The sequence below is a fragment of the Triturus cristatus genome, chromosome 4_2 (genome assembly GCF_964204655.1).
Source record: "Triturus cristatus chromosome 4_2, aTriCri1.1, whole genome shotgun sequence".
Taxonomy (NCBI): Eukaryota; Metazoa; Chordata; class Amphibia; order Caudata; family Salamandridae; genus Triturus; species Triturus cristatus.
In genome coordinates this window covers 468,401,470-468,420,001 of record NC_140586.1, presented here as the reverse complement: position 1 = coordinate 468,420,001, position 18,532 = coordinate 468,401,470, and the positions used below count along the sequence as shown (strand labels likewise).

The window sequence follows — 18,532 nt, the reverse complement described above, 5'->3', positions numbered from 1 at the left end:
CTCCGCAGTCACCCCTGCCGCTACCAGGGCGAGGAGTGGGCGGGTGCATACGCAAATCCCTCTGTAATTCTAGTTGGGGCACCGTGACCCATTCATCCAGATCGCCAACAGCCTCTGTGGGAAACCAGGCACCCCAACATATCCGAGTCCTCGTGGTCAGCCGAAGAGCGTCCCAGCAAGGGAGGGGTAGAATAGCCAGCACAATGACGCCAGTCGAGCCGTGGCTCCACCAGCCCAGATACTCCGAGCCGGCCCCGGCAACCGGCACCTCCACAACACCCAGGCCACAAGGTCTCAGAACAGCGCACCAGTGGAAGGGAGCTCTTCCCCGTCAGTCCTCCCGTGGGCAAGCGCTCCTCAGCCCTGATCCGCAGAGAGCAGCAGCGCGGGTGGGGGCGTCCAGCACTACGGAGTCCCCGCCATGCCCGCACAGTTCCACCACCGCCGCTCACGCAGCGAAACTCCTTCTGTCCTCTCGTCCGGTCCCCGGGGCTCCGCTACTAGGCCCAGCCCAGTGCCAGCTACCAACGGTGCAGCGGCTGCATCGGTGCCTCTCCGGTTCTTGCGAGCTCCATCAGCGCCACCAGCTGTTCATCCGCGATCCTCCAAGTCCCGCCCGGGCTCTCACCGCTCTCTCTGCTCCCTTCCAGATCAGTGGGTCGCCGCGTGCCCGGCGCTCCGCCCCAGCCTGGGCACCGCTCCCCTCCGGCGGACCTCGATCCACAAAGGCTGGGGGTCAGGCCCCCAGCATGCCACAAACAAAATGGCCGGGCCACTCCAGAGGGATCAGCAGCAGTCGCGGACCCAGGCGGCCTCCCGGGTCCCGGCGCGAGGCTCAATCCGGAGGCAGGCACCTCTCAGGCAGGGGGGGTCCACCTCGGAGCCTTCGACACTGCCAGGGAGAATTCTACACAGGATAAATCGCGAGGCCGACACGGAGCTCACAGCTCACGCATCCATACTCGGTGAAGTCCAAGCCACGCCCCCAACATCCCACTAGATGATATCTGCAAAGCAGCTACATGGTTAACACCGCACACTTTCACTAAACATTACTGTGTAGATGTGAAAACCAAGCAACAAGCTAGTGTGGGCCAGGCAGTACTAAAAACACTATTTCGAACCACTGCAACAGATACCAGTGGTCACCGCTAAGGTTCGGAACTGCTATATAGTCTATGCAAAAGTGTGTAATATGCAGCTCATATGCCTCGAAGGGAATATGCTACTTACCAGTATGCATCTGTTCTTGGCATGTAGAGCTGCAGATCTACACACGCCCACCCGCCTCCCCGGCTACCTGTATCTGTTCCAGTCTATCTTATTTAGATACATCACACATGGGTTTCTTCACTGTTATTACGACGCTCCAACTTTCCCTGTTGGCGAAAAACAATCTGAGGATGGAGCCGAAGCCCATGCGCGATACCATCCAAGGGAGGAGTCACCGACCTCGTGACTTCCAAAGACTTTCCAAAAGGAAAAACAAACTGCAAACATCAAGGCCCAACACCAGATGGCGATCTATGCAAAAGTGTGTAGATCTGCAGCTCTACATGCCAAGAACAGATGCATACTGGTAAGTAGCATATTCCTTCCTCATTTGCATGAGGCATGCCCCCCATGCAAATGAGGGAATACTCTGTTATGATAGGGCTATATGTATTACAGAAGGGACTGCACAAGTGTCTGCGGCTCCTTTTGTAATACCAAGGTGCCCAGGGAGTGCACAAAGCAGGTGCACATGCCCGATGCGCACCTGTGTCACTCTCTGTAATACAGCCCCTGGTGTTTGTGTGCCTCCTGCTCCTCCCCTGCCTTACTAATCGTGCCATACGTGCCTGCTTGTATTAAAGCCCTAGGCTGGCTCTAAACTTGTCTTTGGGCTTCTATCAGTGAATTGTGGTGACTCCTGGCTTTCTGTTCTTCTGTGTATCTGTGTGTTTATTTATTCCTTGTTGCTCTGGCAAGCCTCGGCTCCTGACGTGTTGTGGCTCTGTGGTGAGGGGGTGATTTCGATACCTCTGTAAACCTTGGGTCTTCCACTTGTTCCATGCACCCAGAGCCTCTAGATGGTGACAGCGCTGTGCTTTCAGGGCCACAGACTGTCATTATTGTGCGACTCTTCGCTGCTTTCTGGCTCGGTTTGCATTGTATATTGCTGACATGACCTCATGCATGTATAGCACGTGTATACCGCCTGACGGCACCAACAGCAGCAGGGCTACTGAAAGTTGGTACCAAGTGGTGGTATATTCTGTAAATTGACATGCCACTCTGATTCTTTCTTTGAAATGATTTATGCCCTTATAATGGTGCCTTGATTTGCAACGTGCCGCTTCTTGGACTTTTCTGAGTGCTGTTTATCCCATACATTATTATTTAGATATAAGTTAAATCTTAATGCATGTAAGTTTAGATTCCTAGCGTTTAGTTTTGAGTTCGAAAAGAAATTAGACGCCCAAACAGGGTTTCATTTGAGATTTGTAGGACACCTTTTCCTTTTATCCCCCAGGGTGTAAAACCAATAGTTCTTCCCCCTCTACTAAGTTAGTTGCCCCAATACTGCCCAATCAGGATTTAAGTATTACAAAATTCTTCCCCATAAGCAATGACTTGCCCAGGAATTAGTAATGCACCTCCACTCTAGGTATGTATTTTGACGGTGAATGTAAATAATAGTGCCAACATTGCTTTAGTTCAAAGCCAGAATTTCCAATTAGACCGGTAAGTAGTGTAATGCAGTGATACTGTATGCAGTATTATCACCTGTAGAATTACTGTATGTATTTCTATAGACAATTTGTACAGGTCACTACTGAAGGGATTTACCAACACAAAAAGGGCCCGCATTTCGAGAAGGAAAATTGTTCTAGTAATAGTGATTTCTGATGTTGTTCTACATTCTGTAAGGGACCAAAACGAGATTATTTGTAATCCTGCAGCAATTCAACATTCCAAACGTATCTGTAATTTTGGTATGAATTTTGTTCACCAGAAATACCTCAAATTACCATAGCACTCATAATGGAGGGCTAATACTTGTGTCGTACTGTGCACCCCGTTACTGCTTTTCAACACTTGTTTGTTTTCTATTGCTAAGGTTTCTTCTATTTCCACCATATGTAATTTATACAAGGACAAATGCTGAGCGCTAAACAAATAAATAATCAATCAATCTGGAATTGTAAGCACGCTACTCACCTGTGAGAGTCTCAAGGCGTGGGGAGGAGGATTAGGCCTCTCTGTTGAGTTGAAGAGCCAGGTCTTGAGTATCTTCCTGAAGATGTTCAGGGAGGGGGCGCATCTGATGTCGATCAGGAGCTCGTTCCAGGTCTAGGCCGTGATGTAGAAGGCTCTTCCACCTGTTCTGGCTCTGCGAATGCGCGGGGTTTCAGCGAGGTCGGTGGATGGGAGGTTTCTCTTGGGTACGTGGAAGGAGATTCTCTCGTTGAGGTATTGGGGTCCGGTGTTGTGGAGGCATTTGTAGGCATTGGTTAGTATCTTGAAAGTGACTCTCTTCTCAGCGGGGAGCCAGTGGAGGTTACGCAGGTGTTGGGTGATGTGTTTGTGTCGAGGGATGCAGAGGACGAGTCTGGCTTCAGTGTTCTGTATGGTCAGGAATTTGTGGAGCATGGATTTGTTGATTCCAGCGTAGAGGGCATTTCTGTAGTCCAGTCTGCTTGTTATGAGTGCATGGGTGACGGTCTTCCTTGATTCAGGGGGGATCCACTTGAAGGTCTTTTGGAGCATGCAGAGGGTGTTGAAACAGCTGAAGGCGACAGTGTTGACCTGGCGGGTCATGCAGAGGGAGGAATTGAGTACGATGCCGAGGTTGCGGGCGTGGTCCGTGGGGGTGGGAGGGCTACCGAGGGCGGAGGGCCATCAGGTGTTGTCCCAAGCAGAGTGGGAAGGGCCGAAGAAGAGGACCTCTGTCTTCTCCGAGTTGAGCTTCAGGCAACTGCTGCTCATCCAGGCTGCGACATCCTTCATTCCTTCCTGGAAGTAAAGTCTGGTGGTGATTGGGTCCTTGGTAAGGGAGCGGATTAGCTGGGTGTCGTCGACGTAGGATACTATGCTAAGTCGTTCTGCTGGTTAGGAAGGAGTGGATTCAGTGGAAGGTGGTTCCCTGTGTGCCAGCGTCGTGGAGTCTGGCTGTGAGTGTGCGGTGGGCGACGGTGTCGAACGCAGCAGAGAGGTGGAGTAGGATCAAGGCCACAGTGTGTCCTTGGTCGAGGAGGGTGCGAATGTTGTCTGTGGCGGCGAGTAGAGCGGTCTCGGTGCTGTGGTTGCTCTGAAATCCGGATTGGGAGGGTTCGAGGATAAAGTTTTCTTCGATCAATTTTGTTAGCTGGGTGTTGACGATCTTCCCGGTGACTTTTGCCGCGAAGGGGAGGAGGGAGATGGGTCGGTTGTTCTTGAGGTCCGTGGGGTCTGCTGAGGGCTTCTTGAGCAGGGGTCTCACTTCTGCACGTTTCCAGTCATTGGGAAAGATGACGGTCTTGAAGGTGGAGTTGATGGTGCGTCATAGTTCTGGAGCGATGGCGTTGGCAGCTCTGTGGTAGATGTATGGCAGGCAGGGGTCCGTGGGGGCACCTAACTGGGTGCCTTTCATGGTTAAAGTAGTGTCTAAGGTGGTGACTGGGGTCCAGAAGGAGATGGTATGCTGGCTGGCGTTGTTAGAGAGGGAGGTGGTTTTTGAGTCGGGTGTCTGGTCGTTGAAGTGGTCGTAGAGGCCCTTGATTTTCATATGAAAGTAGAATCCGAGCTTGTTGCAGAGGTCCTGGGAGGGGGTCCGTGGTTTCGCTGGGGGGCTTGGTTAATTCCTGGATGACACTGAAAAGTTCCTTAGATTTGCTGGAGTTGGCGAGGATCTTGTTTTGGATGAAGGTCTTTTTGGTGGATCTGATGCGTTGGTGGTATTCCTTCATGGCATTCTTGTAGTTGGTGCGATCTTCTGACGTTTTGCTGTTTCTCCAGTTCCTCTCGAGATGTCTGCAGGTGCGTCTGGATTCTTAGAGGTCAGTGGTGAATCAGGTGGCCTTCCTGGGGCAATGTCTGTCAGAGTTGCGTAGGGGTGCAAGCTTGTCTGCACAGTTGGAGATTCATCTGTGGAGTTCTTTGGCTGCGATGTTGGCGTCGGTCGAGGTGGTGGGGGTATCGCGTTTGAAGATGGAGTTGAGCTGCTCCTCAGTGATTTTGCTCCAGTTCCTTTGTGGAGGACACGGTGCAGATTTGGGGGCAGTGGGTTTGTCAGCTTTGAAATGTATGCAGTGGTGGTCCGTCCAGGGGGGTTGCGGGTGTGGCTGAAATGGATGCTGTTTCCTCCTGCAATCCTGGGGTTGAGGGTGTGTGCTGCCTTGTGGGTGGATGTGGTGACGAGCTGTTTTAGGCCGATGTTGGCGAGGTGGTCCAGGAGGGTAGCGGGGTTGGGGTCTCTGGGGTTGTCGAGGTGGAAGTTAATGACTCCGATGAGTATGTAGTCAATGGAGGCGATGGCGTGGGGTGCAATGAGGTCGGCGATGGTCAAGGAGAATGAGGCGTGAGGTCCAGGGGGTCTGTAGGCGAGGGTGCCATGAAATGTGGTTCTAGGGCTGGTCTGGATCTGGAAGTGAAGGTGTCGGAGAGTCGGAAGGAGCTCTTGTGCGCGATGGCAAGTCCTCCTCCTGGGCGGTTGGGGCAGTCTTTCCTCTGAATCTTGTGTCCGTCGGGGATGGCGGTGGTGATGTCAGGGGCGGAGGAGGCGTTGGTCCAGGTTTCTTTATAGAAGGCGACGTCAGGTGAGAGGGTCTCGAGGAAGTCCCAGATCTCAATGATGTGTCGGTGCAGGGAGCGCACGTTGAGGAGGATGCACTTCAGGGCTTCGGTGGTGTTGGCGTCCGACGTGGGGGCGTGCCCGTGGGGGTGCAGAGGGTGGTGAAGGTCTGGCGGCAGTGACGGCAGGAGAACTGTCCGTGGGTGGTGTTCGGCGCGGACAGCTGGCAGGTGTTTCTTCCGGGATTGAGTGCAAGGAGGGTAGCTGAGTCATAGTGGTGGATGGTTGAAGATCTAGGGTTCCTGGCGCTGGTGGTGGGCGGGTCGCGGATGGGTGCAGACAGTTTTGCCTTTGGCGTGCCTTCGGTGCGGGAAGAGGGAGGGGAAGAGCAGCTGGGAGGCGGATGCGGGGAGTGACAAGGGCAGGGGGGCCACGGGGGCATCAGCGGTGGGAAAAGGGCAGCGGAGTGGAGGGAAAAAAACAGGGCACAAGAGAGCAGGCACAATAAGGCAAAATGCAGGGGCCAACAGAAACAGGCAAAGGCACACAATAAGAGGCACAATCTAAGCACAATAATTACAATACAGTACTACACAACAATTACCTGAACAGGAACCGGCGGAGAGTGGACTCAAACCCTGCTGATCAGGGCAGAGTCCACATGGCAGAAGAGGTACACCAGCAGAGCTGCGGGGTGAGAGCAGGTCCCTGACCTGGAGGTCAGAGTTCTTGCTCCACTACCCTTGCAGCAGCTGCCATTAAATAGGGGAGGTGGGAGGGAAAGCGCAGCTGGTAGGCGGGGAGTGGCGGGGGGAGGGGGCACAGGGGCAGCAGTAGTGGGAAAAGGGCATCGGAGTGGAGGGAAAAAAATGGGGCACAAGAGAGCAGGCACAATAAGGCAAAACGCAGGGGCACAACAGAAACAGGCACAGGCACAAAAAAACGAGGCACAATCTAAGCACAATAATTACAATACAGGGCTACACAACAATTACCTGAACAGGAACTGGGGAAGAGCAGACTTGAACCCTGCTGATCAGGGCAGAGTCCACACGGCAGAAGCGGTACACCAGCGGAGCTGCGGGCGGTGAGAGCAGGTCCCTGACCAGGAAGTCAGAGGTCTTGCTCCTCTACCCTTGCAGCGGCCGCCCTACCCTTGCAGTGGCGTATAGCTGTATATTTATATAGAAATCATTATGCATCTCTTTAATTGTGGACTCAAACCCTGCTGATCAGGGCAGAGTCCACATGGCAGAAGAGGTACACCAGCAGAGCTGCGGGGTGAGAGCAGGTCCCTGACCTGGAGGTCAGAGTTCTTGCTCCACTACCCTTGCAGCAGCTGCCATTAAATAGGGGAGGTGGGAGGGAAAGCGCAGCTGGTAGGCGGGGAGTGGCGGGGGGAGGGGGCACAGGGGCAGCAGTAGTGGGAAAAGGGCATCGGAGTGGAGGGAAAAAAATGGGGCACAAGAGAGCAGGCACAATAAGGCAAAACGCAGGGGCACAACAGAAACAGGCACAGGCACAAAAAAACGAGGCACAATCTAAGCACAATAATTACAATACAGGGCTACACAACAATTACCTGAACAGGAACTGGGGAAGAGCAGACTTGAACCCTGCTGATCAGGGCAGAGTCCACATGGCAGAAGCGGTACACCAGCGGAGCTGCGGGCGGTGAGAGCAGGTCCCTGACCAGGAAGTCAGAGGTCTTGCTCCTCTACCCTTGCAGCGGCCGCCCTACCCTTGCAGTGGCGTATAGCTGTATATTTATATAGAAATCATTATGCATCTCTTTAATTGTATTCTGCAACATTAATCTAAAAGTAATTAAAAGATGCGTTAAAAAATGCTTAAAATAGAGTTGGCGGGGGCGTGGCCAACCACCCTGCTAGATGCCCATGACTTAGAGCGACTCCATTCGAGGGCACCTGTTCTCCTGGAATATCTGCCTCAACATCCTGAGAGAGTGTATCTATAATAACTTTTCTTCAACCGGAGCCCACCCGGAGTGTCCTCACTGAAAAAACTGTCAATATCGACCAAGTGGTGACGGAGAACGCAGCACTGTCCCCAACAACGACTCCGACTGCATAGACTGGGCTGTGGAGGAGGGGCACCTGAGTTTCCTCACAGGGCTTTCGGAGGAGGTGAAGAAAGGATGCAGCCCCAGTATACTGCTGGCTGGGGCGTGAGCCATCGTTAAACCCGGTGTGAACAGCAAACCGGCTGGGGTCCCGTTTCCTGTCTTGGCTGGGAGCAGCGGCTGCCAGAGAAGTGGAGAGAGCTGTGCTCGGTAAGAAGCTGGCTTCCTGGTCACCTACTGAGCCCCGTGCCTTCAGTGGTTGAGCTCCCCCTAATTGTGCAAGGCGCCGTGCCCGTGCCGCTGTGCAGCCAAATCAGCTGTGGGCTTAGTGGAGAGCCCAATTTAACTATTGAATAGAGCCTGAAGACGACTACTGTTGGTGCCCGGGACGGAGCCCCATTGTAGTGTCTATCGAGGGGGAAACATTCAGGAGCGCTGCTGTATACAGCAAACTGGCTGGGGCCCCATCTCCTGCAGCAGTAAGAAGCTGCGGAGCAGACTTTGTGGTGCCGGATCGTGTCCCAAGTATGCAGGTGGAGAACGCCGCATAACTACCGGCACTGTGCCCTGAGCCCCTGGGCCGCCGAACCAACTGTGGGCCTAGTGGAGAGCCCTTTTGTCTATTGCTTGGAGCCCGGAAGTGGGTCCTGTGGAAATTCAGGGACAAATTCCTGGCTACTTATTCAAAATGCGTCACACATGACGCGACTACATTGGCTACCACCTGCAGTCCGCCTAAGTCCAGGGAGAGGACAGCGTTCAGGCGTAACTTCGTCGATGGGTAAGCCGCGCAGTGCACACCTGCTACGTCGCCTGCATTACGGCCCAAGAGACACGGTGCGAATTCTAAAAGCGGCTTGCCCCTGCTGCATGGGTCGAGGCCTTAGATTGGCGCACTTGTTCATCTCCCACCCTCCCTACAATTCGCATAAGCCGCAGCACTGCCTCTGCTATCCTCCAAGGTGATCAGAACTACCGGTCCAATGCCTATCTACCAGCTCCTTGCCCACCTTGATAATCGGGGCTGGAAACTGATCTGGGGACACTCTGGAAGCCCCAGAACTGTGTAAACGGTGCTCCACTTCCCGCAGACAAGACAGTTCAAGGGGTGGATGGCCTGCCCCGTGGTGAATCTCAAATAACGACTTACCTGAGCCGACTGGGCCGGAAGGTGCAGCCCGAATATCTGGTACCTGCAACGGTTAATCATTGACTGGACACCTATAGTGTTTCATTCAGGGACTTGTGAAGACTTATAATGGCCGGTGGAAGAACTACTAAAGCCTCCACACAGGCCAAGCTGGATAAATACGCCTGGACTAAGGGAGCGGGCCTCAGGGACAAAGAAGCGGAAGATCCACCCGAAAAGCAGCAAGAGGGTGACGGGTCGTCAGAACTCACTCTCCAAGACATAATGACAGCCATCAAAATGGTGAGGACGTCACTTGAGACCAGGATTGACTCTGTGTCTGTCGAAGTTTCCCTCATACGTGCTGACGTGTAACACTAACTCTAGAATCAGAGAAGTCGAATCTACCACTGGCTCCCTGGTCAAAGATACCTCCGCCCTACAAAAGAAGGTGACTGAGTTATAGACCCGAAGCGATAGAATGGAGGACCTCCTTGACAAATATGAAGGGCGTTCATGGCGCAACAACGTGAGAATTCTTCGGGTTCCGGAACGCGCCGAAGGACAGGCGGCAGACCTGTTCGTGGAGGACTTGGTCACAAAGCATCTACAACCCACAAGACTGTCAAAATGTTTCACGATCGAGCGGACACACCCAAGCCCAGAGCCCCTACAGGACCTATAGTGGCAAGAGTCTTCAACTATAGGGATAGAGACATTATTTTAATGACTGCTCGAATGGCACCACCAATAGAACTCGAGAACAGCAGGGTGACCTTCTTTCCCAACTTTACGATCAGGGTCCAGCGACAAAGGCGTAGCGTCCTTGAAATCAAGAGAGCCTTGCGAGAGAAAGACATCAAATATGCCATGCTCTTCCCTGCCAAATTGCAAGTGGAAGCGGAGGGAAAGACATGGTTCTTCACTACTCCTAATGAGGCGTGGGACTGGCTTGATTGATGGCGAGTCGCGGGGAAGAAGAACCACCAGAATTCACGACAGAGGCAGGTGCAGAATCAAATGGAACAGAACGTGTGACCCACACCAGTTGGAAGTCTGGTGACAGATGGCGACAGAAAATACCTGGTATGTTTCCTTTATGGGGACGATCTATTGCCCACTATAACTTTCTCAGAGATATTGCAGGTCTTAACCTCCATGAGGGCTATAAACTCTGCAAGGCGAGAGGCTGTAGAATATCTCTCACCAGACATTGGTCATTGCATAATAAGTAAGCGAACTGGGTACTCCGGACACTTAATCTAATGTTACAGCATCTCATGACACTTAAGGCAGAATGTGTGCGGAGTTGGCACATGACCTACAAGTTTTGGGGTGGGCGATAGACGCTCTGCAATGTTGGGGTGGCGGGAGGTTCCAATACCGCAATGCAGGGAGGGGGGAACAGTTATGGGATGTTGGGTGGGAGGGACTTCATACATTGAGAATATATGTTACATTCCTGTACGATCGCACTGGGACGTAGTTTGTCCCACACGACGACACTATGGGGAATGGGTTTCTTTTGTTAGGTTCATCCAAAGTTCTGACAAGGTTGAAATGACATGTTATCTCAATGCTGCCGTAATGCCTGTATTCAAAGAATCAATGTCTACATTAGGAGCAATAGTCTATACGAGGGCAGATAGCCGAGAGAGTGACGCATCCGCTGGGACTCCCCTAATAGATCTCATGGACACACTGTATAGCTATGGGTCTCCCGTTACCAATCGGATTTAAACTATTGTCCTGGAACATCAATGGTTTGGGGGACAAGTTGAAAAGGGGCATAGAGCTTCAATATATCAAAAGACACTTACCTGATGTGATTTTGCTTCAAGAAACACACTTACATAGGAACGTATGCCAGGCTTTGACACGTTGGGGGTTCAAATTAGTGGCACAATGTGTTTGGATCCAGGTCTCATGGAGTTGAGATACTGACCCGGAAAAAATGTCAGATGACGGCCAACTGTATATGGACAGACAACCTGGACAGGTTTGTGGCCATTTCAGGGTGCTGGGAGGGACGTACGTTAAATCTTGTCTTTATACATTCCACCTGGCCTTCAAGCCCCGGCTTCCAGGGATTTAAGCGACCTCTTACTCTCCCTGCCTGAGGGGACTCGTGATAGGGGGAGACTTCAACTCCATAGTCTCCGACAGGTTAGATCACTGGCCCTCTAGAGATCTTCCGCCAGCTCGCACTCAAAGCCATAACTTTATGGCAGGAATGGGCCTCGTGGACACCTAGAGGGCGCTCCATCCCACAGAGCAGTAATACACGTTTTACTCTGGGGCCCACCGCAGTATGTCAGGGATAGACTATATTATAACACCGGCGGGCCATCTGGGAAATGTTAGAGAGGTGAACCACCTTGCAAGGGGTATATCAGACCATTAGTCTATCTGGGCCAGGGTGGAGGTGGGAGCCACAAAGAGGGAGGACATCCCGTTTAAACCCTTGGTATCTTAAGATCCCTCAGATTCACGACACGATTGTGCACTACTTCCTTGAAAATGAACATTCGGTTGACTCGGCACAGACACTTTGGGAGGCCTACAAGGTTGTCATAAGAGGGATGGTTCTCTCCTAGATCGCCGGCACTAAGAAAGAGAAACAGATGGAACTAGTGCGTTTGGAAGCTGCTATTTTGGAACTGGAAGGGAAACTCCAGGACGCACATCCTGAAGAGACACGACATGCTTTGTGACTTAAAACTAAACAATGCCTAGCTTTGGCCACTGATGCGGCTAAAGCACAACATAGTGCGACACTCTGTAAAGTCTATGAGGTGTCCAACAAGGCCGGGAAGTTGCTCGCATGGCTTGACCGTAGAGAACAGGCCAACAGAGTGGTAGTAGAATTCATGACTGCGTCTGGCCACACGATCTCGGACCCGCAAGAAATTGCAAATGCTTTTGGAGATCATTACTGCGGGGTGTACATGTCACAGACGGCATTTACAGAAACGGACGCACTTTCCATACTGCAAGACATCCCCTTGCCGGCAGTCTCAGATGACGAACGGTTAGACCTAGAAAAAGACTTAAAATGTATGGAGGTAGAAAAAGTTATACAGGACCTGCGTGTGGGCAAGGCATCGGGCCCGAATAGCTTGCCCGTTGAATTGTATATGATCGCTTCAAGCAAAATTGCACCACACCTGACTAATATGTTCCATGAAAGCTGCGAGGTAGGATCGCTCCCAGCAGACCAGCGACTAGCCACTATAGTGGCCATCCACAAGAGTGGGAAACCCAAACACTTATGTTCCTCCTATAGACCAATTTCCCTGCTTAATGCAGACGCCAAGATCCTGGCTAAAGTACTTGTTAATCGTCTATTACATGCCATTACTAAGCTTGTACACCCTGACCAGTCTGGCTTTATGCCAGCCAGAAATACCTCACTTAACATGCAGAGACTGCACGGGGTATTAGACCGGGCTGATACAATACTGGAGGACACAGTGATGGTGTCGCTTGACACGGCCATGGCGTTTGACACGATCGAGTAGCCATACATGTTCGCAGTATTGAGGATACTAGGATTTTGCCCGGGCTTCCTGCAATTGGTACGCCTCCTATATGCGGAGAGGCTGGCCAAAATAGTGGTCAACAACCGAATTTCCCCCACATTCACGCTCGGAAGGGGAACCAGACAAGGTTGCCCCCTCTCCCCATTGCACTTCGCCCTCATGCTAGAGCCCATGGCAATGTGGATACAGAATGACCTGGGTATTAGAGGGCTTAGATGGGCCGAAGAGTGGGAGGACCGCATCTCGTTGTATGCTGACGATATCCTACTATACCTGGCATCACCGGCGCTTACCTGAACAGAGTGCTACATATTTTTATAGTCTTTGGTAAGTTTTCAGGAGACACGATTAACTGGTCCAAGTCTGTTCTTTACGTTCTCAGCAGTAAATCACGGATGTTACCCAGGGGGTTCACCATTGCTGAAGTCACATCAGGATTTAAATACCTGGGGATTCAGGTGTCTAAAAATCCGACTCTTTTTCACGAATGCAACCTCCTTCCCCGCTGTAAAGACTCAGGAGTGATGTCGTGCACTGGAAGTCTCTTCCATTGTCCTTGTTAGGGCGTGCAGCCCTATTTAAAATGATGTCCCTTCCGCTGTTTTTATATGCCCTGCAAAACACGCCACACCCAGTGAGAGCAGACTATTTTAAATCTGTCTGCAGTGCCCTGAGGGGACTCCTCTGGTAAGGGAAACCACCACAGATATCGATTCAAAAGCCTACGAGAGGCTAGTATGATGGGGGAATAGACCTCTTGGATATAAAAAGATATTACTGGGCGGCACAACTCACTGCTATAAATCGATGTATGCACAGGCCGCAGTGAGATCCGGGATTTAATATGGATCAATATCTACTCTCAGGGGGAAGCTTTAAAGGTTCGCTCTATGCAAACCCTTCTAAATTGAAATTGTCTGGACCAACTGGACACGCGGTCCAAGTGTGGCGGACTGCCACAACAAGTTTGGACTGAAAGGATCAACTTACATTGGCCACCCCACTTTGGGATATTGCACTTTTAGGTAATTTACGATTCACTAAAGGCTTTGACCGCTGGGACTTAATAGGCATCTTCATGGTCCAGGATCTATGGAGGGCGGGTGGGAGGGTGCTATCCTTTACCCAATTGCAGGACGAATACGATCTAGCCATTACAGAATGATTCAGGTACCTACAGATTAGGCACGCATTACAGGCGGCAATACCAAAAGGGGAGATGCCAGCAGGCGCGGTGCGTCCATTGGGGCGAGGGGGCATAGCCCCCCCGCCCCCGGAACCCAGAACGCTGCTCTGCCCGCAGCTCCCTCCTCGTAAATGTCAGTCAGCATGACGTCAGACCGTGGGCGGTCCGGCGTCATGTTGACTGACATGCATTGTCAGACCCCAGGGAAAGGCAGCACAAGTGCGCATGAGTGGGCATGGAGCTTAATTTTTACTCCGTGCCCAGTCATGCGTACTTGTGTTTTTACTGCCTTGCGCATGCCCATTAGGAGCCCCTCGGTCTCCTAATGGGCAGGCGGCGGGCGAGGAGTAGGCTGTGCCGTCAGCCAATCCTGGCGCTGCAGCAGCGCCAGGATTGGCTGAGGGGTTGCCACGCAGTGCTGACGTCGTGCTGTTCCTGTTCGAAGAGGGAAGAGGCGCCAACGCGGACCAGGAGAAGAGGCGGTCAGGTAAGTGTCTTTTAATTTTAGTTATAGGGTGGTTTGGCTGGGTTGGGGTTGGGAAGGTTTGGTTGGATTTGATTTTGATTTGTTTGGGTTGGTGTTGGGAAGGTTTTCCAGTGGTTTGGCAAAATTCGATAGAGTTTTGGCTGATTTTGGGGTGTTTTTATGGGTTTGCGGGGGGCGCGTGTTTGATAGAAAAGTCGTACCCCTTCCACTGGATGGATTTGTGTAATTCTTGGTGAGATTCTTAGTAATCGCTGGAACTACTGTCCCAGTGAGTTTCAAGAGGATCGAAGTAGGGGAAGTGCGAAAAAAACGCTTTTTCTTTTAAGGCTCGAAATGCAATGTTATCCAATGGGCGTTTTTGAGGTGGTGGAGAAGTGGTTTTTAGGGTGTTCCAGTTGCTCGAGAGGAACGGGGCTGCTGTGAGTAGTAGGGAGGGGGAATTCATGGGTGTGCAGGAAGTTTGGGAGGAATCCATCAATGGGAAGTGCTATGTAAAGTCACATATTTTGTGCAGGCAACTGGTGCAAGTGTCATGCAAGCGCTCCAGAGATACAATAGATTTGTATAGCACAGGATATTGATTTTGTTAACTTTTCTACAAAAAAAACAATTTCTGAAACCTTAAAAAGGCCATCAATGTGAGGTGTGTGCTGCAACCTGTTTCTGGCACTCATGCGCTGCATTATAATTGTAAAAAAATCTTCATCCAAGTTAAGTGGAAGGCCAATGTAAAACAGTTATATAGTTTCTGCCATGTGTAGGGCCTCAGAGCCCTCAAGTTCCTTTCTGGTTGTCTCTTATGAAGGGCTAAGAGCAAAGAAGTCATCAGGCAGTACAGGTGGCTTGGGGATGTATTTTCTACCTGCAGAGAGAGGAGAGCAAGCAGTCCTATAGTGACAGGAGGGGATTTGTTTGTATGTGTAAAGGACATGTGTGCACTACAGTATGCATTCTCTTGCCCGGAATGTAGGACAGCAGGGCCTAGGGAAAGAGAGACTGAGGAAGAGCGGGAGCTTGGAGGTGGCAGAGACAGAGGCTGAGAAGAAACTTGAAGGGAGAGACTGGCAGAGGCCATGGGACAGCTGAAACTTGGAAGCGGAGGAGAGAGTGCAGAGACTTGGAAGTGGAGGAGAGAGAAGCTGAGGGGAAGCTGAGGCTTTGAAAAGGATAAGAGAAAGGTTGAGGGAGAGTGGAAGCTCAGAGGTACATTATTAACCTTCTTGCTTTCTCAAATTTGCTTGAAAGTAGCCCCCCTTATGCCAGTAGGGCTCGCTCGTTATGCTCACTAATCACAGGCTACTCATCTACAACTTTTATGCCACCACTTTCAAATGTCACCAGCCGCCCCTGGATGCCAGCAGAGTCATCCCGCTAGAAGACAGGATACTAGACGGTAATCTTCCTGAGAAGACAATTTCGCTGATGTACAAAAAGCTTGTTAACAATATGCCTGATCCCTTACTCCAACTCAGGACTAAATGGGATCACGACGTGGCAAGACTGGATGATGAGGAATGGCTAGAATCTCTCGCCTCACCTAAGGAAACTGCTATTTCTTCCAGACTCATGCTAGTTAAGCTTAAAATACTTCGTAGAACATACCTCTCAGGGCCAACGCTGGTAAAGAGGGGCTATAGGACTGACGCAGACTGCACGAAGGGAAGTGGGCAGGAAGGTACTTTCATACATTTGCTCTGGGAATGTCAAGCTATCCAAGAATACTGGACGGGGTGGCGAGTAGCATGGAGGAAGTAATGTGTGTTAAAATTAATTGTAACATAAAACTGTTTGGGGTCCCACTGACCTAAATACCAAGGAGAGAACATGGGTGACATTGGGAATGATGGTTGCCAAAAGGAATATTGCAAGGTTGTGGGGGGCGTAAGAAAATCCGTCCCTGAGACAATGGGAAAACAATATGGACCATTGTATGTTCACTGAGAAGACAGTGTACGAATCTAGACGCTACCCCAACAAGTGGACACAAATATGGAATAATTGGAACTGTTATAGAGGCGAGATCTGTGAACCACCCTTGCCTAGACGAAGGCACGAATCAGGGTAGACAGGTCCCAGTTTGACCAACTGTGTAAAGTTAGTAATTTGACGATTGCTTTTGTAGTTGGGGGGAACTATACCCATGGATGACGACTCATTGCCATTAATGATTGAACATTGTTATACCAGTACTACCTTGTCTTTAATAAAAAAGAAAGGTTTAAAAAAAATTGAGTTGGCGTTAATTTGCTTATAATTGCTTCTTTATTTCCTATTAAAATAAAGTACACAATAATTGTACATATCTGGAGTAACAAGCTGATCTGATTATTTCAAACACAGTTCAACCCTTCAGCTTCCATCCAGTCCAGTTCTCTTGGTTACATCAAGTCTCCAACTCTCAAGGACAAAATCCACTGTGTCGTGTTTGTTCTGGATGCCTGTAAGGTTGGAATACTCTCCGAAGAACTGGAAAAGCAGCTGAGAACCATTCGTGCCGAGATTATCCTGCATGGTGAGTTTGTGAAGTTATTTTTCATTAGTTTGAAGAAAAAAACCGAAAACGCAGTACTACTTTAAAATAGGCCTCACGTGTTACCCGATTGTTTGTCTTGAACAAGTGTTTCCAGAACACTATTTAGGTAAATTGGGCCGTGTATACTATCCTGGTCCCAACATGCAATGAACTGGCTGAAAATACATTTTGTACCGAGGCTAATAAAGTTCTTAAAATTTACTTTATTTAGCTAGTTTATGCACAGTTTAAAAAAGGCCTTATGCACATGTACAGAAATATACCCAACATTATAGACACAGAGAATAACATTTCTTTCTTGGTTTTTACTCTGCTAGGCAAATGCACTACTCAGGGAGCAAGTGCATGGTTTTTCTGTAAATGATTACTCACATTCTGGAGTACATTGTACCATTGTACCTAGGCGAGCCGTAGGTAAACAGAACGTAGCTAGTAAAACCGAAAGAAGGAACAATTCTGTCAGAAGTGTGGTTAATCTTCCTACAAAAGTTATTGCTTATCCCTACAGCGCTTGCTTATTCGCCTTTCTTGCTTTGAAGCTAAATCTGTTACCCATCATAGTCTTCAAGGTGCTCATACTGGATTCCAACATTCTAGTAATCCTCTCACGCCCAGTGGTATAATTTAAAAAGTAATTGTCTGATGTAGCAAATGAGCATCACCTTATTTATTAACTGCACGACGTACTTCAGGACATCAATATATGCCATGTAAAATGTTACTTTTCACGTACGGCAAGGAAAAGCCATGTGCACATGTCATTACTTGGCATCCTCTTTTATTTTACTGAATCAAAGTATAGTCTGTTTTTTCTCTCGTTTGTTGTGCGATTTTTTGCAGCATATTCGTTGCCACAAAATGTAGGTTTTGTGTAGTAGCTATTCATCTGCCGCTGTATATGATGGCCTTACAGCTTTTTTTTTTCTTAATCAATCAACTATTTGAGCGATTGTATTATTTAACATTCGCTGTTGATCGTAGAATGAGTTTACAATTGCTACAACGTTTTTGACTAATATAACCGTTTTCAACACCAAAAGTATACTTCATAAGTTTTCCTCGGCTAAAATCTCCACATGCTGATCACTTCTGTTGCTAAATATTGTTCTAAAATTGACTCTTTCACCTCACGAATATGAAGTGTAAGATCAACTTGAAACCTGACACTAGGAATGTCCCTCAAAAACATGGCTGCAGAGAAAAACGACAATCTTGAGGCACCAGTAAACAGAGACTAGAAGCCTCAATTTTAAATCGAGAAAGACAGGCATCGTTGAACAGACTCGTAATGGGAATTGCTATTATGTGAATGAGCTTTGGGATGGCACGTTCTTTAATTATAAGAGACAATAATGGATGGGCCATGCTCAGTCAAACAAGCATTTTTAGGTCGAGTAAAACAGCGCTTGCGCTGTTGTTTAGTGACCTGTTGTATATGCTTTGGAAGTTGGACTCCACCCATTTTTTGCCCATTGCTTTCCTTTTGTCTCTGTCCGCATCCTTTATAAATCCTTGGTTGCTAATGGGCAGTTTGTTCCTCTTTGTCCCTCCTTTACATTTCCAGTTTCCTCCGATGAAGCACCGACTAAGTACTGTGTTTTTACGCTTACAATGTTCAACTCTACCTTCGGGCACTACTTTTCTTCTTCCTGTGTTCCCAGACTCAGCGCAGCACTGCTTCACGTCGGCCGGGCTTACCATTGTCCAAACTGTATTTATTTTAAAAAACAACCAGCCCTCCCAAGCTGAAAAATACCAGCTGTTGTTTTCCATCGCTGCAACGCCTCCGGTCGCAAGATCAATCATTATGTTTTTTA

General features: G+C 49.7%; 1 protein-coding gene across 5 annotated transcripts in view; it reads left to right on the top strand.

Moving 5' to 3' along the window:
- LOC146834562 (interferon-induced protein 44-like) overlaps window positions 1-18,532 on the top strand; it is a 307,969-nt gene that overhangs the window by 230,489 nt on the left and 58,948 nt on the right. For all 5 annotated transcript variants that reach the window (XM_085601966.1, XM_085601969.1, XM_085601965.1 and 2 more), the window contains one exon: window positions 16,523-16,694. In XM_085601966.1, coding sequence (XP_085458092.1) covers window positions 16,523-16,694 — 172 coding nt within the window. The remainder of the gene's footprint in view (window positions 1-16,522; window positions 16,695-18,532) is intronic.